General features: G+C 42.5%; 1 protein-coding gene across 1 annotated transcript; it reads right to left on the bottom strand.

Moving 5' to 3' along the window:
• Nucleotides 1-394: 394 nt before the first annotated feature.
• Nucleotides 395-23,939, bottom strand: mdfic (MyoD family inhibitor domain containing). Its single transcript, XM_044021463.1, has 5 exons — nt 23,563-23,939; nt 23,111-23,275; nt 20,221-20,331; nt 6,759-7,145; nt 395-1,519 (listed from the first exon to the last, which is right to left on the bottom strand). The coding sequence occupies exons 2-5, from the start codon at nt 23,202-23,204 to the stop codon at nt 1,269-1,271; spliced, it is 843 nt and encodes a 280-aa protein (XP_043877398.1). The 5' UTR covers nt 23,205-23,275; nt 23,563-23,939; the 3' UTR covers nt 395-1,268.
• Between the last annotated feature and the right edge of the window lie 333 nt (nt 23,940-24,272).

Raw genomic sequence — 24,272 nt, 5'->3', positions numbered from 1 at the left:
CTGCAACTTCCTTCTGCACGATAACCATTAAGTCGGGGATTCATATGACAGCACATTATCTGTGTTGGCATTATGAAGGGACGCTGTTTTTTTTGTTATCAAGCAGCACTAATGAGGACCAGCATTAAAGTATCATCACTGAGACAAACATCAAAGCACATCTCAGAGACAAGAAAATTACTTCACTGGTGATTCACCACGACCTCATCTCGAGATATACAGAATTAAGGAAGAGAGGAGAGGGGGGGGGCGGGGCGGGGGGAGAAAACAGCGTTTACCCTGCATTAGTTTACCATTTCAACGTGACAGTTCATTATTCCATTTTTGTATTGTGATGTCACTGGGCTTGATACCCGAAAGGCGCTTATGTGTGTAACCAGGGTCACTGTTTTGCTGTTTTTTTTTTAAACTTCTTATCACACCGCTCATGCAGCATGTATGTCAGCTGGCAACGCCGGATCGTCGATTTCTTACGGTAGAGGAGGGCTTTGAAAGCAATAAAAGACATAAGCAATCTATTTTAACTGTACATTAAACTGGTGAGAATGTTTTGTGTTGAAAATATGAGGACCCAAAACTTCCAGTCAAACCAAGATTCAGATTCAGAGTCAACCAAATCACAATGGCGTTATTAAGATGAGACGCTCCAAGTATACACTATACTATTTTGTGCAGTTCATATCCGTGACAATATTGTCATCATTTTTGCCTTTACTTGTAGTGTAGGAATGTACCAAATGATAGAATTGATCATTTTTCCACCAGTTTTGATTTGTTTTACAGTGCTACAGTCGATGGTGTGTGAATGAAAGCCTACTGCAAAAATACAGCATGCATCACTTCGGCATTTTTACAGTGTTGTAGTGAGAGTACTAAGACTGCAAAGTATTGGAGATTATTAAACACTATTCCTGATAACAAAAATAATAATAATAAAACCTGTGATACTACTTTTTGTTCCAGAGAGTACATAACATAAACTTATTATCAACTAAAGATTTATTAATTAATGTTCATATATCTGGAGTTACTTCTCATCATCCCTGCTGAGCTGGTTGTTACGGAGAAGCCCAGTGTCGATACATCTTTACTCGCCAATACCAGTCATTAGAATTCACATAAATCCATCTCACACACACACACACACACACACACAAGCAGACACACACTTCTTCGTGTTTAATGCTGAATTTAAAGTGACAGCCGCTCTATACGTTCTCCTTCATCCCGGGGTCCAGTTATCCCATGCAGAGACACGGAGGTGCCCCCTATGTGGGGAAGCAGATGCCGCAGCACTCCATACAGATTTCCAGGCAGTCCGAGGACTCGCAGCAGGCATCCATGATGCCACAGTCCATGTCACAGGGGCAGTTGCAGTCGTCGCCCAGGTCGTCGCCGCAGCAGCAGCAGCAGCACGCCTCGGACGTGCACGCGCCACACGAGGCCTGCGCCACCACCATGTTGCAGAGTGTCAGGAACTCGCAGAAGAGGCAGGCCAGGATGCAGTGGACGCAGCAGTCTGGGCCGCCGTCAAATCAGCCGGGGTGACAAATTGTACAGTTAAATAAATACGAGAAAAATTACAAATAAAAGACATTTTTACGATTCATTTCCATATAAAAAGTTGTTGTTAAAAGCCGTGCGGAGTGAGTAAGCAGGGAAGGGCATGCTTTGGCGAAAAGGGCGACGGCTAACTTGGCGGGGGGGACGGGTGACGAAGGTAAGAAAAATACTAAGAAATAAATTCCTCTTCTGCAGTTTTGATTAACGGACTGTTAAATAATGCTGGCATTATCATGCAAACGGTGAGGTTGATCACACAAGGATGATGATTAGCGAAGTCCAAGAGTCCCTCGGCGGCAAATAGTTGGATTAATGCGGGCAACGCTCACACCTCTGATTAACATTTAACCTCTTCACTCTGTGTGGTTGCTGCCAAAGGGTTTCGGGGTTGTTGTTTCACAGCAACAGCTTCCCTTTAAATTACCAATGTGCCCATTAACTATGGCGAGTCTGTTTCTGAATGGCTTCATTAAAAACGCTGCTGGGCTGGTTTGAAGAGGTAACGGAATACAAGAAAAACAAGTTATACTCGGACTTGCATGAACACGGTCAATTCTTTGTTTTTCCCTTCAACATATTTCCTTATCAACGTGTTTTTCAGTAAAAGTAGTCACAACATTCTATCATGTCCAGACTTGACATGATTTAGTCAGTGAGCCGGGTTGTGTTAGTGTGTCATCTTTGCAAGGCTTTTCAAGGCTTTTCTGTCACTGTTAATGAAATCTCCCAGGAAAACGAAGGCTCGATTTGTAGCACAAAAGGAAAAGTGTGTCCACCATGGCACAACCAAAACAGGAGGAAGAGGACAGTGTTTTTTTTTTGTTCTCCCCAGCAGCTATTGCAGTTTTCCCCAGGTGGTGGAAAACAGTAGACAGTGGAACAACTGGAGTAACTGTGGAAACTCTGCCCGGCAAAAAGAAAACGGGCCCCACTGTCAAGAGGAGGCAAAGCAGATGTGGAGGTACAGTGATAAAAAAGTAAAAAGAAAAAAACCTCACACAATGTGGAGAGGATTCAAAGCTGCCGACATTACTTCAACTAGATCAGACAAAAGCAGTCGTCTCACTAATACAACTGGGTGTTTTTTTCTCAGCCTTTATCACAGCACTGTAAATAGAAAGTGATCTGGTCACTTAGTAATGCTTTGGGGTTGAAATAAAGCAGAGGGAAAGCAGTGGGCGCCAGGGTGGGATTTAATACAGAACAATAACTATCTATTTAAATAAGAGATCATATTCGTTGTCATAACTCAAGGTGCTCCACACTTCAACTTGTGTAGCTGCATCCAAGTCACTAAATCATCCAAATATCTTTCCCGGCATAATCTCATTGCATTGCTGTGTCCTTTCTGAACCCGAGGCCAGTGGAGCACTGCTGCTTTGGAGTGTTAAAAAGACATGATGTGGTATGGATGCAGAAAAATAGCATTACAAACAGGGGCGGCATTAGCATAACTTTCATCAGGCCATCTCGAGCTGTCAGAAGAGCTGTTACTGATTGGGTTAGAGGGAAAGCGAAAGGGAGAAGAGCGCGGTGGACGGCATGGGAAGGCAAGCTCAGGACTGCTGGATGCTCATGTTTGATTAATCAAAGAAGAAGAGGAATCCTTTTTTTTTTCCAATTTTTGTGGTGCTCAGGGGTGCAGAGCTGACCAGAAGCACAGGCCGACTGCGATACAAACAAGATAGAGAAGGGAACATGAAAGGAGCAAGGGTGTGGATGTATCTGAGCGTCTGTGAGGGTGCCTGAAGTTTGAATGCATCTTATTATCCTTATCTGAGGCCATGAAACTGGCACTGATGGGAGATGCATGAGAATAATATCTGCACTTTGAAACATCTGACGGTGGACGTGCAGGGCTCTCGGGCGGATTTTGGACTTGTTTCAAGCTAGCGCAAACAACGCTGTGTACGTTTACGGGACGTCAAAAAGATAAAAGACAAAATTGTGCTGCGGCTGACAAAAGACGGACTTTTAAAAGACGTGTTTGTGCTCAGTTGAATCTTTGACCCAGAAATATTAGTAAAAAGAATGAAATATTTTGTAAAGAAGATTAAGCAATGTTTAATTCACTTCTGATTCACCGTGAGTCCTGTGTATCGCAGCAATGGACGCAAAGGTAAAATGGCAATACTGTTAAGGCAAAAAAAAATAAGATTGCAAAAATATAATAAAATTATAATGTGTATATAAATAAATATAACTCATATTTGGTCGATAGCAAGTTACATACATAGAAATACTATTGTAAAAGAGCAAAAACTGCATATTTTACTGAAAATGTTACTTATTTTCTCATCAGGAAATTCCACCCCTACTTGGAATGACAACTGAGCACCAGCTAAAGTTGTTTGTCTGTGAGAGGACAACAAGCTGCTTGTATACTGTGTCAAGGACAGGAGCTCAATTGCTGAGCTACAACCATAGCTCTACGTACTGTAGCTGTGAATGGAAACGTTCACAACATTTAGTCGGACCAAATTCTGCTCTGGCAATCTACTCGGGTCATTGCTACAAAATGCCAACAAGAACAATAAACACTGCGCAGCCACAACAGCACACACAAAACCTCAAAGTTCAGCCTAACAAACTTTGAAGGACCCAGAGGGTATAGCCACGCCAGTGATCAGAATGAAACTGTGGACTGAATATGATATAAACACAGTACACAGGCATTAAGCAGCGGCCAGCCATCTCAGCTATTCACTTGGATGTATAATTCAACACCAACGATTAATCTGGATCTTAGAGAAGCCAGCAAGACGGACGGAGCGAGGGGGTCGTACGGCGTACACAAGAGAGCCCGGACTCAAGGTACATCATCAACATGAAAACATGAGATAGACAGACAGAGACACATGAGTGAAGCCAACCAGCAGACAGACAGAAAGAACAGCACACACTGACACTGCTCCTGTTTAATGTCAGCAAGTGGCGATGAAGCCCAGGGTTTGCTGGGCCAAAAAAGCAACGTCCTGTGCCTCTAAGGAAATAGTCTGAGGCATCTGGAAAGCTAAAAAAAAAAAGAAAAGGAGCAGCGTCATGACAGAAAACAAGCTGGATGGGCCTCGGAGCAGCAAGCTGTGCAAAACATTCAAACTCAGAGAGAGAGAGAGCCTGACAGACAAAAATAAAGAGAGCGAGATTGATCAGACAAAGCCTTGGTGGCCAAAAGGAAGGCCCAGGAGGCACACGTGGGTGAAAAGAACAGAGGATGAGGGGCTGGACAGCAGAGATTCAGTGTGTTTATAATGTACGACTAAGTTAAAAACCTACAAGGACGAGCACTTCAACAACACAGACAAACACACAGAGGTTTGGAACCGGGCCCAGGCGACCGACACCCTGCCAAACAAAAGCGGCGGCGGTAAATGACTCCTCAGACATCGCAGTGTTATCGCAGAATGGCTCGGCTGCCAACAGCATGTGCCAAGAAAACAGAAGGAGCGGCACAATCCCCAGAGCTAGTTCATGCTAGCTTACGCCTTTTATTTCCTGTGTTCAGGGGGCTGTTTAGGAGGCTAATTTCACAAGCAAACAGATTATGTTAATCCGTGTAAACATTCAAACACAACAGCTTGGCTGTTTTCCTGGGGGAAATAAATAGTTAAGAGTGAACATATTGATTCTAAGAGCTCTCATGTCTGCAAATAAGCAACACAAAAACCCCCTTAATGAGACAGACTTGTTGAGCTTCTGGTTTTTTTTTTTCGCCCCCTTTTCTTCTGTTCTTTACTAATTGAGATGTTTAAAACATGACGCGTCTGAAAAACATCTGGCGGACGATATTTCAAGTGTAAAGTACAATCAAAGATTTGACGGTCTTCAGCTATATTCTGCCAGACCCATGAAAATCCTTTCAAAACATAGAAAGTCCTTCATAAATAAACCCATTCTTTCATATATGAAATAAATAAAGGCGTTCAAAACCACAAGTCTGTCAAATTTCATGCCATGTATTTGTATTTCTCAGTGTGGCAGGGTTTAGATCTCATGTTGCCTGGCGATATTCTCAAGCTGTGTACAGGAAGTGAGTTGATTTAGGTCAGCATACATACAGCAGCATAGCACACGCCTCCATTAGGGTGAGGGTCTGATAGTATTGCTTGACAGAGCCAAATGTTCCAAATGAACACAGCATACAAATAAAACCGTATCGTTTCTGTAAATAAAGACTAAACCAACCAAGTTTCTCACTGCATCTTCAGTATTATACGGGCTGTGGAACACATGCATGTCCGCAAACACATGCACAGTGGGGCGACGGGGTCCCGTTAATGAAAACCAGGGCGGTGCTGACGGGTTGGAAGGGAGAGCCAGAAAGGGTCCAGAGAGGTGTGAGGGGGCTTGAGGAGCCTGAAGAAAGCTGGTCACGACTTTTAATAGGCACCCCGTGCTCTCCGGCCTCGTTAGACGGTCACACCTATCTCCCCAATGGAAAAAGACCAGCAGACCGCCTTCATTATTGGACTCACCTCGGCCTTGCACCTGACAAAGTGATGGCTTCCCTGCACGGCAAAAGGACTCTCTGACTTGTGGTTTAAGCAAATAAAAACCACAGGAGCGGGATAAAATGTCATTTGCTTGACGGGAGTGATAAATATGGGAGGTCATGCACTCCCATCATTAAAAGGTGAGAGGAGCTAAGAATTTATTATCAATATCGTAGAGAAGGTATTATTTCAGGGGTTTGCCTGCCAAGACATTTGAGAATGGTCTCATTTAACTGTGATTTTTGCCCATCATGCCGCACAAGATATTTATACATTTCTACAAAAGTACAGAATTGTTTCCATTTTACGAACAAAACTAACTTATGGTGCAATAAAAATTGGTTGTTGCATTTCTCTTTTTCATTTTTGATTAACTACACAAACCCTTGAAGTATTTTTTCAGCACAGTTGTTGTGTTGTTATTATCTTGCCTCTAACCCTACTTATCCATCACAGTGATGCCTCCGTCTGTTTGTCTGTTCACTGTAGGAACACAGATGTAACTGACGCACTGAACACACATCAACATTACCCAACTGGCGTCAAAGAAGATTAAATTGATTAATAACCAACAGAATCTGAGATGCAGACGGAGAAGCATGCCACATGACAAGTGTTAGAAAAGTTAGTACAGGTGTCAGTGTGTGTATGTGTGTGTGTACTTTACTAGCTGTCATTATTACCTGGTGTGTGAATACTCACCCTCTGGTAAAGGTGCTTTCTGTGACCCAGTGGAGCTGCCTTTGCTGCGTCTGCTGCTGTCACTGTTGACTGACAAGCTGGACCTCAATTTCCTCTGCATCCTCTGAGACACGGGCGTGGATGGCTGCTTCCTGGGCTGCTCTGTAGTCGGCGCGGACGGCGCTGCCTTCGTGTTCGCGTCTGATCCCCTCGCGGCGCCCGTGCTGATATTGGCACCGCAGGAGCACATGCGTGTGGCCCCGGCGCCGCCTATGCCAGGGTGGATTCCGCTGCCATTACTCAGTGCTGGCACGCCAGTGCTGTTCTGGCGAAAGCCGTTTTGGTCCTTGGCAGAGTCTCCCTCGGCGAGCTCCGAGGGTATCCGTTGAGACTCGGAGTGAGGTTGAGCTGCAGAGAAACATGAATAAGAAAACCATTTATTTTTTTTACTACTGTTTAGTAAAACGTTGCACGTGTGGATTGAGTTCTACTGAAATATTGTTTATATGATGAACTTCCCTGAAGTATTTCATCCTTCTCAGGGTTTGAAATAAAAAGGAATAGACCTCATAATAAAAGAGCACCAAAAGCTGTTCAGTTAAATAACTTACTGAGCAGTGTCTATTTTTTACGGAAGACAAAGAGTTGGATTTCTTTCACTGTTATGAGGCTAAACACTCAAACTTTACTTTAACTGAGAAAGAACTTTATCCGCACTCTCTGCACCTTACACTTCATATCTTTTATTCACATATAAAGTCACTGTTGCTTGTGATGTTCAATTCCTTCCGACCGAACACCAGTGGAGACACCATTCTCAGCAAAATCATTTTCAGCAAACCTTGCCACCCCTTCCTAACATCATAATATCGATCATATGGCAAACATTTCAACCCGGAATGACAGAGAGAAGCGGGAACCTTATATGTGACAGGTTCACAAAAGCCACTGCTGGAGGCAGACAGACATTTGCGGGAGCAGAACCCAGGTGAGTTCAAACGAGAGAAAGAGAGATTAACACGGTAGAAAGAGAAAGAGCGCCTGTGATGCTGTGCATATACAAAATAGCTGCTGTCTGCAACAGTAATGATCTCCTTCCCTCTGAAAGCTCAGAGATGGCCTCAACCCGTCTCTGCGAGTGTATGTGTGACAGCCACACAAAGTCAGGAGACAGCGACCTGTCTGATAAAAAAGAGGCAAAGGATGTTAGTGAGCAAAGGAGGTGGCATTTTACTGAGAGGAACACCTGCACATTCAGCTCTACTGGGAGTTACTCCTTCCCTTCACATCAGAGCCACGGTGCATGTGCACACGCCGCCAGTGCATGGTTAACTTGAGATTTTGTGAATTATTCATCTCCTTTTAAGTTTGTCTGTGTAAGCTATAGTTATTCACCATTCAATACATACTTTATATACATTGGATATATGAAAACGTCACTGCCAAACTACGGATTCCTCCAGTTTTCAGATACTGTATATAGCTGGTTTTAGACGGGAGGCTAGCGTAGCGTTTCACAGCCGTCAACAAATTTTACAAAGTGAACACAAACCCTAAAACTGTAGGGTGTAACTTTTACGTAATGCCATCTTCAATTCAAACCATCGTCCAATTCGCGTTCACAAAATGCCAATTAAGCCCATCAGCTCTCAGTGTAAATCAGGATAGCTGTGTCTCCTTGGAGACAGGAAGTGAGTTGTTGTCAAGATAGATGGCGTCAACAGCAACAATGACTGAAAACACAAAGAATCTCCCCTGAAAAGTTTGAGAAGTTAATTCTAATGCTCCAAAAACATGTTCAGTAGTTTGAAAACTTGACCCAGTCCCTATATGATTAGATTTTAAGAAGCAAAAATCGATTAAATCATTGAAAAATATTGTATTTTATTGTTTGAAATTACATCCGACAAAATAATTGTAAATATCTAACGTTTATTATCTGACAAATGTTAGATATTTACAATTTTTTTGTCGGATGTCAGCAGGCAGCTTCCTAAGGCCCGCCCACAAACAAAAAAACACGGCGCAAAGAACAAATCAACGAGCGCAAAGAACAAGTGTATTTTCAAACAATAAAATACAATATTTTTGAACGATTAAACAGATTTTTTGCTTCTTAAAAAGTGTGGTTTGATTCGTGAAAAGTACAAATCTAATTCCCTACGTCCACCCCTGCATTGCCAGTGTACGCAAACAGATATGCTCTCCGAGTCAGGTCTGATAGTATTGTTTTACGTAGCCCGTTTTCAAATGAAAAGACACAGCACACACATGAAATTACATTGTTTCTGTTCACAAACCAAACAAAGGCAAAATAGTAACATCAAATATACACGCACACCTTTTATGCAGTAAAGCTTTAATATGATACTGGTCATTTTTTTCCATCTCTATTTTCTGACTGTCAGCTCACCAACAAGTGCAATTACAGTTAACAAGAGGGGGAGCGAGTGTGGGAAATCGGGCCTTGTGCTTTTTAACAACACCTCACTCTGGGAGAGGCTGGACGTGCATGTGGATGTAAAACAAAGCAATTAAATACACACTCTGGGTTTTCCCTTCTCCTCATTCCAGGTTTGGCATGCTGCTCTGATAAACAAATATAGACTTAAGGGATCAGGATTTCATGCAATTTGAATTAGACAACTGGGTAGCACGCGATAGAATTCATTATGCAGTGATTTAAGACCAGGTTGATGGATTTCCTTCTCTACGAGACAAAAGCCTTTCACTCTGCCTATGACAATGTGTGGAGACTACAGCCTTCTAACAAGGAGACTCTACATCTGTTGTTGTTATTCAGGTTCACCCCTGACAGTTGCGACTGTTTTTCTCTTCTTTGCTTTTCTTTTTGTTGGGTTAACCAATATCATAAAGAAAACTAAAGGTGCATTCGAAAAATGTCTATGTATCAATACTGGGGTGGTTAAGAATGCTGTTTGTAAGATGGAGGATGTTGTAAAAGGATTACTTTCAAAATAAATAATATTTTTTTTAATTGTGTCTCATTGCACCAGTCGCCAGTCAGATGAGTCACTCACCGAGCAGCTGAAGGTTGTAATCATCCGGAAAAAACACGACATGAAGATGAATCATCACTTGTCTGTGATGTACAGTGAACAAACCACGCAGCAGGTCAGACTTATTTTCATACTTAACTCCCATTTTCCTCTTACTGAAGGTGTATGAATTGCTCTTGGCACCCTTGTTTTTATACCGCCAGATTTACAACAGAAAATTACCATAATTCGATTCTCAGATGTAGCCTTGTGCTTTAATGTGCAAACAAAAACAGCACGAGCTGACATTTATTTGGCTGAACGTGGGAATTCCCTCTCTACAATCTAATGATTAACTTGTCCGAACTCATTTGCAAAGACCAGACGGGCACAAACAGCACAACGCGCAGTAAAAAAAAAATAATAATAATCCACCTGCTCAATACAACGCAGCAGTAGCTCCTTAACAAATCAATCACCCATAGTATCTGACGTAATGACACACTCGTTGTGCCCATTTAGGTTTAAGCAAACTAACCGCATGGACTCACACACGGACACACGTTCATGCACAAAAAGGCCAACGTAGACTTGGAGGCATAATTACCTTTCCCTTTGAGGAAGTCAAGCCTTCAATTTAGCAAAGTACAAACAGTTATTAAGAAACCGCCACGTAAAAACCCAGAGTGCACAGGCAGCGACTCAGGTTTCTGACACAACTGCAAAACCCCTAAAAAGTGCTTCAAGTCTGCAGAGTGGTGCACATCAGTGGCAGGTTCTTGGATAGTCTCGACACAGTCGCAGACTTTTATTTTTATCCCGACGGAGATGAATGGACACGGAGGAATAATATTCATAATCATTGATCATGATAATGATGATTCTGTCAAAGATGGCAATGACAGACTTATGGAGTCACCGTGAGACAAATGAAGATATAATGAAGGGAAAAAAAGCAGAAATGCAGCAAAGTTCTACTGGAATCATCCTATGGTTGGTGAGTTGTAGAAGTAGAAATATAGATTAAAAAGGGCAGCATTAAAATAATGTATTGACAAACAGCCATTGTACATTTTTGCACCATATAAAGGCACACTAAATGATCACATTATTTTAATTAGCACATAGACATAGAATTTTGATAAAACTTCTTTAAGTTTCTAGCACACAAGCTTGGACATTATTACACTAATTAGGTTTTTGTATTGTTCCATTCCACATCCGAGGATATAATATTTTCAATAAATTGCTGCACCGCTGCTACATCCTGTAACAGGAAGAAATACATCCTGCTTCAAAATTTGATATGGGGAACTTCCAGTGAGTTTAAAAATATACATATACATATATATATATAAGCAAGTTGTGCCGTTACAACAAACTCGTCTTTGAGAGGGGAAGGTGTCCTGAGATAAACGAGTCTACAATGGCTGACAGGTCGCATTAAAACATAAAATGTTGTTTTGAAGGAACAATTGGATGAACACACACATAGACACACTCGCGTGCCCAGAGACACAAATGCACACTTCAAATTGGACTCATAACCGCCCTATTTCTAGCACATCAACAACTGTTGAGGGTGTACATTTGTAGTTGAATAAAACATGGTATTCCCCTACACACGCTGTCACACACATCACAGAGGAAACTAGGGGGTGAGTAGTTCTTGACTGTCTAAGCAGCATCCCAATTTGGTCCCAGCTACTAGTAGCTGACAGCCTCAAATATCTGGGGAGCATTTTAAAAGGCCAGTGTTTGATGGATTCATGAAGAACACACAAATATAATTGCCATTTGTCACCGAGTCTTCAGTGTCTGCGCCACACAGGGACCAAGCACCGGAGTACCTGGAGAGCGCTGGAGCTGTGCCAGAGCTGTGCGGGGGGATCGCTCTGTATGTAAAACGGAGTATATAAACACCTCCGTTTTTTTGTCACAGAAAATAGGTCCTACAGGGGGGAGCTGGAAATTGCACCCAAAAGACAGAGGAGGAAACATGCGCACACATACATGCAGTGTACATACATATGTGTCAGCCTACTGGATCTCTCCTCCTCTCTCACTCTCTCTCACACACACACACACACAGGGAGGCAGACCTACCAGGAAGGAATATGCATGCGTGCATGTCAGTTGAAACAGAGCTGTATAAACAAGAATTTTAAAATAGTCAAGAACATGAAAATATAACACAGAGGTCAAACAGGGCAGTATGAAGATTCTCATTTGCACACCGCTTCGCTGAGAGTTGCAGGTAAAGCAGGAGGGCGCGCACTGAACAACCACACAAGCTCTGTGTTTCTAAAGCCCGGTCCTTTTAATATTAATGCCCCAGAGACGGAGGGAAATAGGAAGACAGAGACAAAAAGGTGTTTGCCGAGGCTTATTAGAATGCCCATCATAAAGAGCATACAGTTATTCAAATGTCATATCACGTCAGCCAAATAAACACCGCAATCCAGATCTTGCCGTTATCTCTCCTAATAGTCGTGATTACACAATGCGAAGAGTTTGCGAGTTAACACTGAATTCAATATGAGCACAGATGTGACGCTTTTTATTTTTAGTTTGAAGGCCCAAAGAGAGGCGCACAGAATACATAGCGGCGGTTAGCTCTGAAATGCTAATTCCTCTAACTCCACCAGTGTTTTGTTTATCTTTTTTGTGCATTGTATTAGAAAAACATGTATATTTTCTGCTCGGCTGGCCATGTTACCTGCATGATTGAAATGCTAATTTGTAAATGTGCAATGACCTAGCCAGACTTCCCCGTTACCACCGCCTCCACCCCCTCCTCTCTCTGCCAAAACAGCCCGAGGTATCATCTCTCCTCCTAACAAACAGCAGCACGTGGGGCAGCTCCTGCCTTTCAATCCAAAGGGATATATTTTCTCATTAGAAATTATACATCTTCCCTGCCCATATTTATAGACGCAAAACCAGGGGAATTATACTGCAGAGCGAGTAAGAGGGACACACAGAGATAGGAAAATAGTACAATGAATGTTATTACAAAGGGCTCTGATTGAAAATTTCCTTGGGCATATCAAAGCCTCGTTTACCGTTTGACCTTCCAAACTCTGGGACAAGGACTTCCTTTATTGTCTGTAAGGACACGTTGGAAGAGACATACAAGCAAATCGAGGATCATCTTCACAACAACAACAACATAAACCTGACTTGCACTGTACATAATGCAACGATCGGCAGTGTGATGATGCAACGAGAGCAAACCGGCGACGTCATCAACTGTCAACCAAGAAGCCTACAAGACCTAGAATTTGATTTTAAAAATGACTTTTTAGTTGCAATTCTATAGTGAAGTGATGTGGGTGTCTGGCCAATCTCGTGGTATTGTCTTGAGCGTTTGCACAGGGTGGACAGTGACCTGACAGGCAAACAAAAATGTCTCTTGTTCTAACATATATGGGGGGGGGAGAGAAGAGACGCTGGGCATCAGACAGCAATCCTGGCCGTGTCAGTTACTACACACCAGTAATGTTTTGCAATTATCCAAGATACAATAAGGATGATGGCTTCTTACATGACGGTGATGACTGCTGAGGATAGCTAAATTACTCGCTCTGATATTGGATCTTCATCAGCAGAAGTGACAAGGCCTATATGTGTGTGTGGGTGTGTGCTATGGAAGCCTCCAACAGAACTATATTAGCTGTCTTCACCTGCCACTGCTCATCATATTGTGTAGCATCTCAGCTAAGCAGGAAACATCACATTTTTTTTTTGTCTATGTTTCTATCCGATCCCATAACAGTCATTCATATTTGGCTGCTTCAAACGTGTGAAGGGGGAAGTGACACTTGAAGACAGCAGTTATTATTATTATTTCCACCACCATCACCATCACCACTGCCGCGTCTACAAACTCCATCTGGCAAAAGGGAGAAGTGGAGTGTCAGGGGTTTCCTAATTTAAATTTTTTTTTTTGCTGCTGATTGAGAAGGAAAGAAATAATCCCCCTCGGACCTTGTCCTGTTTAATTACATTTTACAGAAGCAAAGGCAACTTGAAAGACAAGAGCTTGATTTGACGACGGGAACCTCTCTGTGTGCTCAGTGCAGGAGGTGTGTTTGTGTGTGTGTGTGTGTGTGGGAGAGAGAGAAAGGGATAGAAAGGGGATGACAGGAGGTGGAGAAAGAAGGGAGGGGGGGGTTCATCAATTATCCTTTGATTTAAAAATGGAACATTTTCTCAGATTAATATGTCTGACTGCTATCTAAATCACTGAAAGTCCCAATGAGGTGCCATTTTCTCTTACATGAATCATGTTGAGGGGAAGTCATTCACACTCGGCCCACCTCCTCACAGACCAGCCCCGGCCACAGAGGTCTCTGCTCTCCCCACTGTTGTGTGGAATTTGGCATGGTACTAATTTCAGTGCTGCTAATGTAGCAGAGCGCAAGACATCAAGGAGCGATCAACGCCTGCAACCTGGCAGCTGTGAGAGTCTCTAAATGGCGCCTTATTCTCTTCCTTTCCACATTTCTGAGATGAATTTGCACAAGCCTGATTCTGCACGAAGCTTTGTCAAACGCCTTTCATTCTCCCTCATCTGTTTCTTAACTTCCAAGAAAGAAGTGGAGTACAAAGACAGACGAATGTGTGCGACTGCAATATCTTAAAAAAGCTGCAAATCTTGCACAGATTTAAGCGTTACAGGGATAGCTGCCACAATTTCTATAAAGATCAATTATGACGTGACTCAGAGCAGGCCTGAGGGAACTGCCAGGCTCCATACTCCACCCTCTCCTCGCCGATGACTCAAAAACACAAACTGAGCGACAGAGCGGGAGCGAACAGGAGAGGAAGGGGAAGAGAAGAGGAGGGAAGTGGGGGTATTTTCAGTTTCAGTTACATCGATGACTCAAATATTCCAACGGCTTCAAAAAAAATCTCTTCACTGAAGTTGAAGTTCCACGGGAAAGTCACTTGTTCATTCAACAGCAGGCGCGCAGGCTTGCACATGCGCACATTCGAAAAGGCATACACGTGCAAAAGTAGCAGACGCAGGGAAAACCACACACACACACACACCAAATAAATGCAGTGTGCACACACAGTAACTACTGGAGGCAGAGAGGAGGATCTGGCACAAGTGCCACCACTCCTTAAAAGCCAGAATACAGCTGAGGTCTAACTCTGGGTCAGAAAGGGGATAGACGGTCTATCAAAATATCCACATGCTTAGTTCCTTTATTTGCTCAGCATCAATCTCAACATTAACCCCCTACTAATGGGACAGCTGTGGGTCAGCGCCTCACCTCTTCAGGATGCCAATCAAGGCCTTAAGCTGAGAGATCAGCCTTTGAGGCAGAGTTGCTCGTATGCCTCTGAGTGGCTTTTTAAACACGGAGACGCCTGTATCGATTTTAGCTCTAGCCTGAAAGAGAGAGGGGGGGGGGTGTAACACACTCTTCAGGGCAATGTGTCTGCTGTGGCTGTCTGTGCGTCTGGACAGGAGCCATTCCCTGGTCCCTGGTCACCCTCCACTGATCAGGGGGTCTGACAGAATGACCTAGCAGAGAGGCAGTGAACCTGCAAACATGAAGAGGCCAAGGAGCTGGAAGCTCGAGGGGGTCGGGGGCTGGTGGGGGCAACATCAGCAGAGATCTCAGTAATAGAAAAGGGTTTTAACCTTAATGTTGAAGCCAAAACCCTGTTAGAGGCCACGTAATCCCCCCTGCGCTGCTCTCATTTGAACTAGCTGATTTTTTTTTTTCCCCCCCTCTCTCACTGTGAGTCACTTGTGAAAGGCAATGAAACTACGGTGGGTATGAGCATGAGAGTGTGCTCAGCCCAGCCCATCAAAACTTAGTTTAATGGAAAGTAGCACAGAAAACAACAATACACATTCTAATTTCTAAATTGGATTCAGTCTCCTGCTTCCCTCTTGTTCCATTCAGTCACAAGCACACAGAGCTTGGAAAATGGAACAGGGACATACACCTGTTTTAAATGGTGTATGGAGTTATTTAAACACAGTCTTCTAAATTATTAGAAGTGCAATTTCTAGAAGTTTCCCTGCTCCAACGCAGGTGATTCAAATAAATGGGTCGTTATCAAGGCTTCTGCAGTGGCTGCTGATGAGCTGACCATTTGAATCAGGTGTGTTGGAGCAGGGAAACATCTAAAACATGGAGGGCAGTGGGTCGCCAGGACCAGGATTCAGAAACCCTGCCATAGTGGCTGTATGTGTGAACAGCAGACACTCAAAGACATCAGTAAATATTTTCCCTAATGGTCTCGATTGTTCATTTTGTGTGTTTTACAATGGCACATAATGTTAATTTTTTAATGATGTTCCCATTAACAGGAAAAAAAAGACAATTGGGTATGGCCCACATGAGTGGACAATGGTGTGACTGACAGCTGGTATCATCCAATAGCAGCCTGGTTGCAAGTGAGGTCTTTGAAATTCCAACTGGAAAAACTTCATCATAGTGCCAGCCAAAATCATGTCAGTGACATTACTAATACCTAGTGCATTTAACTGAAAATGTATCAGCAGTTCAGAACTTCACCACAGCTTCAGTTTTAAATGGAAGACGTTTTGTTTTGGTGGCTTTTCACACAGTACACATGGTTTTCTCCCATCGTCATCATCACCTGCCCATACATCTATAAGACCGAGGGTCAACTGGTGTTGGCATGATTTCGCCAAACATCCACATCCTCACCGTTCCTCCACACTCGCCATCCATAAATGTTGCCGCCTATCAAACATAATCACCTAAAAGACTTCAGTACATGAATTGAGGTATGCATATCTAATCATTTGGCTCAAGTATTTTGAATATCTTCAAAAAAAATTAACTGTGAATAGGCTCGGGCACTTTGGGTAAAATATGCTAATTAACACACTTGAAATTTCCCATATGAAATCTATCTGCACCAAGACAATGAGAAAATAATTACAACAGAGGTAGAATTACAATGGCCATTTTAATCAACCCCTACACTAGCATTTCACCCTATTTATACAGTTTTTGATTCCATGACCCACTGGTAAGTAATCACTTGAAAATTATGGTTGCGTTTATAATAGGTCTCAGCTTTAGACACATTATTTCCATAGAGACAGGGCTCTGAGGATTATAATTAAGATATGAATCTTGCATAACAACAATCACCACACAGTTTCTGAAGCTAACAAAAAAAACATCCCGGGTTAAAAATGTCGTCTTAAAGTGCCGAAGTAACTTGAAGCAGAGTGTGACAGTCCACCAGTGTTTATTCAACAGCTGATGATGGAAATGATGAAGAGGCACTTGCCCTTTGTTTTATCTCCAGTCCAACTCTGCAAATTGTCGACTATCATAACACGTTATAGTTTTGTGTGTGAATCTTAATTGTTGCGCTGTCAAGGAGTCTGTCCTTGCAAGACAGGTGTAAGTATAAGACACTCGCCCATTAAACAATCCCTTTTACTGCATTTATTAGGGGTCACAAATTCTCTTCTGAAAGGTCAGCTCTGCGCACAGGTAATAACCTTGAAGGTGTGCCACTAAAGAGCCCAATCAGGGATTCACACAAAGGTCAGACTAATGTCTTTCTCTCAAAAAAAAAAGAGAGTCATGTTATTTGACCTTCCTTTTTCACCACAGAATTTCCCTCAGATAAAAAACAGACCTGTACTCTGGAAGCTAGTAAGGTCATCTTTATCAACCACAGAACCATTAAAAAAAAAAAAAAAGTATTTGACAATCCAGTGAATAATGTGACGATTAAATTCCTAAAACCGGTCCTGGGTGGTGGCAATTTATTTCAAGTCAGGGACTGGAAAGCTCAGGTCCTGTTTGCAGGAGATATCAGCTGTTTGAAAACCAAGAACGGTCTCTTGAGGAATGTCTGTCTCCCCCACACGATTCTCCCTCCTCCCCCAGGATGGTGGAACCACAGAAGAACTGTTCATTGACAAAGGCCTTACAGGAAGGGCAGAATTGTACTTTTTTTTTCCAGTAACAAGCAGCAGTGTCTGACAATCCCATGAGCAACAACACCAGCTTTTTCTTTCGCCAACTACACAGAAAAACAATGTCAGGCATTTCAGCTTTTTAGGTCACATATCTAATGACTTTTTTTTTTTGCAAATGCACGGCAAAATGAAGTTACCCTTTGAGCCGTGTTTGCTCCGCGCTCATGTTGTGCGCAACAAAGACATGTTAAATGTGTTCTAAATTACAGTGAAACCACTGCCATGTTTACTTTCCGGTTTTAAATGGGACAGCTTGTCAAAACATGATTTTCATGAAACGTAACTGGATATGTGCTGTTATTGCAACTTTACAATAGGCTTCCACTTGTTCGGAAAAGTCACCGTGCACGTGGTGTACACACGCTTTGAATCAGAGTGAGCCGAGGGGAAAAACTCTGACGATCGGGATGTAGACAAGCGCACGATTCTGTATTGAATTCCTCTTTCTCTGCTTAAGAGGCTTCTTAATTTCTTCACTTCACCTGAGAAGAAGGAGAGTTGCCAGTTGTTGGTCTGTGGTGTTTTTCTCACACTTGTGTCACGCGTGCGTGAAACGTGGCATCACAACCATGCAAGAAACAAAACGAGGTTGGGAGTAGGAATAAAACAAGAACAGCAACAACACAACAGAAATTGGTGGCAATGTTTGTCATTACTATTTTGTATCATTTACTTTGGTCCCTTGTCCAAGTAAAGGCACAATAAATAATATCTGGCACCGTCCCAAGTAGAAGAAAGTACGTTTTATGAAAATCATTCATGGGTAATGAGTAATGAATGCACCTCTTAGCATTGCGTTCCCACTAATGCTGTTAGTAAATGCCATCTCAACACATTCTTACAGGTTTTTTGACCACTGAGAAACACATGTGTTAATCTGAGCTGTGAATGTAAAAAAAAGAAAAAAAAAGCCAACTGATTTAACCACACCAAGACAGAGATAGACAATCTTTTAACAGATATTATCACAGCACAAACATGAAGTGTTGTAGTGATGTCTTTACTTGACACGATGTACTTTCAACTCCCTTCAAAAGGCAAGTAGCATATCCTCTTTTTAAAGATTCCCTAACCAGACCATCTGTGTGCATGCATAGGTGCAAGAGAGTCTGTGCATGTGTGCTTTTGGGGGTGAGGGGGTGCCTTCAATTACAACGCAAAACTGTTGTCACGGGGGCTTACTGTATCTGCCGAGATGAAAGAAAGGATGCCTCTCGCCCGAAGTGCATTACACCACACACCTGCCAAGCTAGAAAGACCTCTTGACAGAAAATCTTTTTTTTTTTTCTTTTTCTTCTTCCTTTTGCAACCAAACCCCTTTCCCTCACTGCTTTAGTAAACACCCCACTGGCAAGTCATTAAGCCTAATACCAAAAAGGCAAGAAAAGGCACCCTGGAAATGTTGACAGCATAGAAACAAAAGCACTGTTGTGTCTAACGCAAACATAATCTGTTTTATAGCTGGGCACTTACATGGATGGAAGCAATCAGCTGCTATTAGCCTTTGCTGACACATCTCACTCTGCATAGGAACAATAAAAAGCGCACACGCAAACCTGATTTCCTTTTGTGACCTGCAATTCATAGCTCGGTATCACGTCATTAAACAGAACAAGAGTGCATCGAGACTTAATTACACCTGCTAAAAACTCTGCAGTTCAATAGCAAATGATTGTTTGTAAGACCTCATTGCAGCGGAGAACGTTCACAAAGAGCACTGTGATTATTCCTGATACAACATGTGCTTAAAAGTTACCTAGAAAGGAAAAAGAAAACAAAAAGTCAGCTTTGACGGTAAGCTCTAAAACAAATGTTACTGCTATGGTAGCTCAGTGACAGGAAGAATGTACACCTGATGTTGATTAAAAGGTGAAAGAGAGTACAGACAAAAAAAAAAATGCCCCAAACAGCTGATGCAGTTTCCTTTTCCAGAAAGGTAAATGTTTGGAAAAAAACACCGTGTCTCAGATGCAATCAGTGCATCGAGATGGCGAACGCCAAAACCACAAACAGGATTTCCCCAACTCCACAGCTCAAGTTTGAGGGTTTGGAAGGAGAAGCAACACAAGGAGAAACAAGCCATGTTTTGGTCAATAAGGCAGAATGAGAGCACACGCATATTATTACTCACTTGTAAAAGCTTGACGTTATTTCTATTGGAAACAATGAAGCTAATATTTTCATTGGCTAACTGACCCTGCTTTGTTCATGTACACTGTGCGTCTGTCAAAGCAACAACTATTCCTGACAGCCGGAGCACGGAGTCCAATTTGGACGCATTTGGAATTACGAACCATTTAAAATGTTAAATAAAACATCACTAAACATCCACTGCAGTTAAATTCAATCACCTCAGCGTGCAAGCAGAATATGCTAATCAGTTCGACTGTCTCTAATTAAAACAGCTCGTTGCTGTTTATCACTAAAAATAACACAAAGATATCCCGCTGTCCGCCCACAGCTTTCCCAGGTTGTTGTAACTTACTTCTTACGGGCTCGGAATAATTAGGCCTCTCGCCTGTCACGTGACTTGGTCCTTCAGTGGCTGGTTTCCTGGGAGATGGCCTTCTTCCTGACGATTCACTGTCGCGGTCATCTAGGATCACACAGGTATTGCGTATTAAACATGGGGGGGTTGATTTCACGTCGTCTGGCTACGTTTCTTTCGTTTCACGTGAACATAGTAGTTATATACACACACAAGCGCTCCTTCAGTCAGGTCTGATAGAGTATAATATACAAAACATGTTACATTGTTTCTGTTCACAAAGACCAAGGAGAACAACAACAAAAAACACTGAACAAGCCCCTCATAAATCACTGAATCCGTCGGAACAAGACCTAGATTTCATGAGGATGTTTCACTTCTTATCCAAGAGGCTTCTTCAGTTCTGAACTTCCTGAGTTGCTGCTGACTTAAAGACCTTTCGAGAACCATGCGCTGGGAGAATTAGAACCTACACAGACATTAAAAAGGTTACACAATGCAGCAACAACACAAGGGTCAGCCACAGTGGACAAAATATCAGGGACACTTGGATGAGTCAAAGGATGCGGCAGCCACTGAGAGTGTTTGCCAGAAAAAACACAGGGCACTGGCAAATGGCAAATGCACAACACGATGGGGCGGTTCAGGTGAAGGCCGTGCCAGAGCTCTGGATCTCATTTTCTCTCCCTCTGCTCCCGGGTGTGCTCTACCTGCCAAGTTGCTGCTTTTTACTGCCATAAAGGCTGCATTCATCTAAATTGGAAAAAGTATGTGGGCAGGAACTCCAGGCCTGATAGCTGCGCATAAACACGAGAGACAGTTTCACTCATCTCTCTAAGCCATTCCTTCGGTCTCCTCGACTTTGACGCTTTGCTCATGGCACACTGCTGCTTTGTTCAGTAAATAAATAAACCTTCCACATGGACTTTATTCACTGGTTTGGTGCCTGCTGCCTGTTACTATGCCATCTTTTTCCTCAAAGCCTTGAAGTTTGCAGTAACATACTTCATCTTGAGCCACTTTCTCTTAGTGAAGAATGCCCTGGTGAAACCTAACAGTCATGTTTACCAGAGCCTGATGTGTTTGTCTCACAGCTACAACACTCTCTGTTTGTAAGCAGCGATAGAAGGAGGAGCGGAACGTGCGGCCGCGGGCCAATATCTCGAGATAGATATGGCACATACCTCAGCTTGGAGCTGATGTATGACAACAGCAGTTGCGATAGCAGCAGTACTGTGTGATGCATTGCAGTATTTAGTGATCACAGTTAGAAATAAATTGGCCTATTCTCTGTACATCCACAGTCCCCAGAGAGGGGAATTTCAGTCTTTCCTGCAACCGCCTTTGAAGGTCCAGCAAAAATCCATTCGCAATCCAGCAGCCTCAGTGATTGCTTACTTTGTCCTACTTTGCTATTTTTTGACAGTGCCATAATGATGCTTGGTATAAATAGGATGGTTAACGGTTCATTGCTTGTTTGAAGAAAAATGAAAAGGGGGTGTGGGGGTAAGCTTATTTTACATGTGATAATCTTAGGGGCAACTATAAAGTTAATTAAAAACTATAATTGGCTGTGGTTGCTGTTAATAGTCACTAGGGCGTTTCCGCAGCCTTTATTGAGGGGGAAAAAAGCAAAAACATGATTACCACTTAACACTGGAGCACAGATACTGATGTATCCTGCAAGTCACAAAAACATAATTTTAGAAGACAAGGCCGATATTGTCCCAAGACGTTTGATAAGTTCTGATATGCACCAGTGACCCATTATTGAAATCATTGTCTCACTTTCTGTAATTGCCTTTTTCTACCAATTCTCCCACGTTTGATCGTACGGGAAACACGACGTCTTGACAGACAGGACGTGCCGCTGATATATATAATCACAGTTTCACAATTTCACGTGTTGTGCAAAAGCAAAATGGAAGAACAAAAAAAAACCTTCACAAACACCCACAAGAGACAACGTGGTGTGCATATGAGCAATGCATTATACTAAAACAGAACAGCCTGCAATGGAGCCGTTTTTGGTTCAGTGTCAAATAACTTGCTTTTCTATACAACTTATCATGACATGCACAGATGGAAAATCGCAAAAGTTGTTGATCTTGTTTTCCATAGCTCAAAATGATCTTCTCAAATGTCCACAAACCAAAGATGCTCAGTTGACCATAGCGGAGTAAACAAACCACGGCTTTGGTCTTCATCCACTATTTTTACCATATTGCCTTCAATTGTAATTTCTTGTTGTCTAGTTGCATGTATGATACTGCTTACTGATCCTATCTTAACTAGGTCTTTATATACCTTTTCCAATCATGCACTTCTTAATCAAAAGTCGTTCTTACATATCATTTTTAATCTGTTATTTATTGTGCTTTTCTCATACCTCTATGTCCTACTTAAATGACTAAAGTTACGATCCATCAGAGCTGCATCATATGGTGAGGAAAAAAAAATCATATTGCACTTACTTTTGACAGATATTGCGATTGTGTTGTGATTTATAATTAGACATCGCGCCATGTGTGAAACCTAACAGTCGTATTTCATTACAAAACATATATTAGAATCATGAAGATGTGAGACCTTAGGGAGTCTGTCAAGCTAAACACATTCACTCATCTGTGAGGCAAATGTTGGGGGTGAAGAATTCCATCAGAATGCTGGTTTGATGCCACATTTCATGTATCTGTCTGTCTGTCTGTCTGTCTGTCTGTGGGTGTCAAACCAAGCAGGACTCATGTAGTTAAATGTGAACAAAGGCAAATGTGGACATATTTACACATAGGAAGTTGTCCCAGCTCACTGTCCTACCACTCCATTTACATATTTGTAAATGACTTCATGTTTTTCATGCCCGTTTGTGGCCTGTCCTAGTCCTTACCGTGTGAGGCAGGTAGCAGTGGACTTGTCTCTTGCTTAGGGCCCTTCTCTGGCCCTGCTGGCCCATCCGGAGGAAGGACGGTCTCCTTGGACATGAGACAGTCGTCTTTTCGGGGACACACAGAGACGAAGACGTTCCTCCCTTTTCACCCTTCAGCCGTCGGCGCTGTGAAAAGCAGCATCGTCATCGTCAGGTCAGGCGCGAGGACACTGTGCGGCTCATTATTCAAACTCAAAACACAAGAGAAAGAGCGAGTGACGTCGGAGACTCCGTGGAAATTTCCCTCCTCTATCTCTCTTTACATAAACTTGTCGAGGAGCTCCATGTGCAGTCCATTTCTTCACACACTCCCCCTTTTCCTTTCTTTTCCTTATCAAAAATAGCGACGGAACGCCTGTTAAGTGCTGTTTATAGCTGGCGCGGACACGTTGTTTATACAAAGCACAACTTACCTTTCAAACATGTCAACTCCCTCTGCTTCAAATCTGACTTATTCCCATCCTTCCTTCCTCCAACTATTTCCCCGCTGCGAAGAAAAAAACAAAAAGGGAAGAAAAACTGGGTGAAAGAGTAAGTCAGCGCCAAAAGAAAAAGAAAAAGAAAACTTCTCTTATGCTAACTTTCTTTGCTAGTTTTGGTGCAGTTTAAGAACCAGTCCAGCGTTTGTTGGTGTTGTGAAAAATGTCTACAACAATCCTGGCGACGCCTCGAATGTTCAGTGGCGGTAGTTTGCTGAGTTTGTTGCGTCTAAAACATTTTCATCATATCCGGATTCCAGCAGCAACAGCAGCCAGTGGAGCCACTCAGCTCCTCTCCCTGCTCAGCTCCAGCAAAGCCCTCCCTTAACATGTGTCCACACAAATACAAGGTGACCAAAACCAAAAATAAAGTCGTTTTTAAGAAGTTCAATGAAATAAAAATGAGAACATTTACATTAAAAAATGTGTTTGAATGAGTATGAATTATCCAAGTGCTACTTTGGGACTTTTTCCAAAGTTTTTAAATGTTTTTAAAGTCAAAGTTTCCTCAGTTGTCATGGCAATTATTGCAATCATAGAACTTGAACCATATGACCTGGGGGGCTGATCAGGAGGGGGCAGGTCAAGGAAGTGAAAAAAACAACAAAAAACTTTTCCATAGGGGTTAGAATTATAAAACAATA

This window comes from Solea senegalensis, linkage group LG3 (genome assembly GCF_019176455.1).
Source record: "Solea senegalensis isolate Sse05_10M linkage group LG3, IFAPA_SoseM_1, whole genome shotgun sequence".
NCBI lineage: Eukaryota > Metazoa > Chordata > Actinopteri > Pleuronectiformes > Soleidae > Solea > Solea senegalensis.
Note: the sequence above shows the minus strand (reverse complement) of the source record. Positions and strands in the feature narration are given on the sequence as shown.

Coding starts and splice junctions, on each gene's coding strand:
- mdfic (XM_044021463.1), bottom strand. CDS start 23,204: ATGTCCAAGGAGACCGTCCTTCCTCCGGATGGGCCAGCAGGGCCAGAG. Junction 20,332..23,110: donor ACTGCTACCTGCCTCACACG/GTAAGGACTAGG, acceptor GTGTGATCCTAG/ATGACCGCGACAGTGAATCG. Junction 1,520..6,758: donor GAAAGCACCTTTACCAGAGG/GTGAGTATTCAC, acceptor ACGGCGGCCCAG/ACTGCTGCGTCCACTGCATC.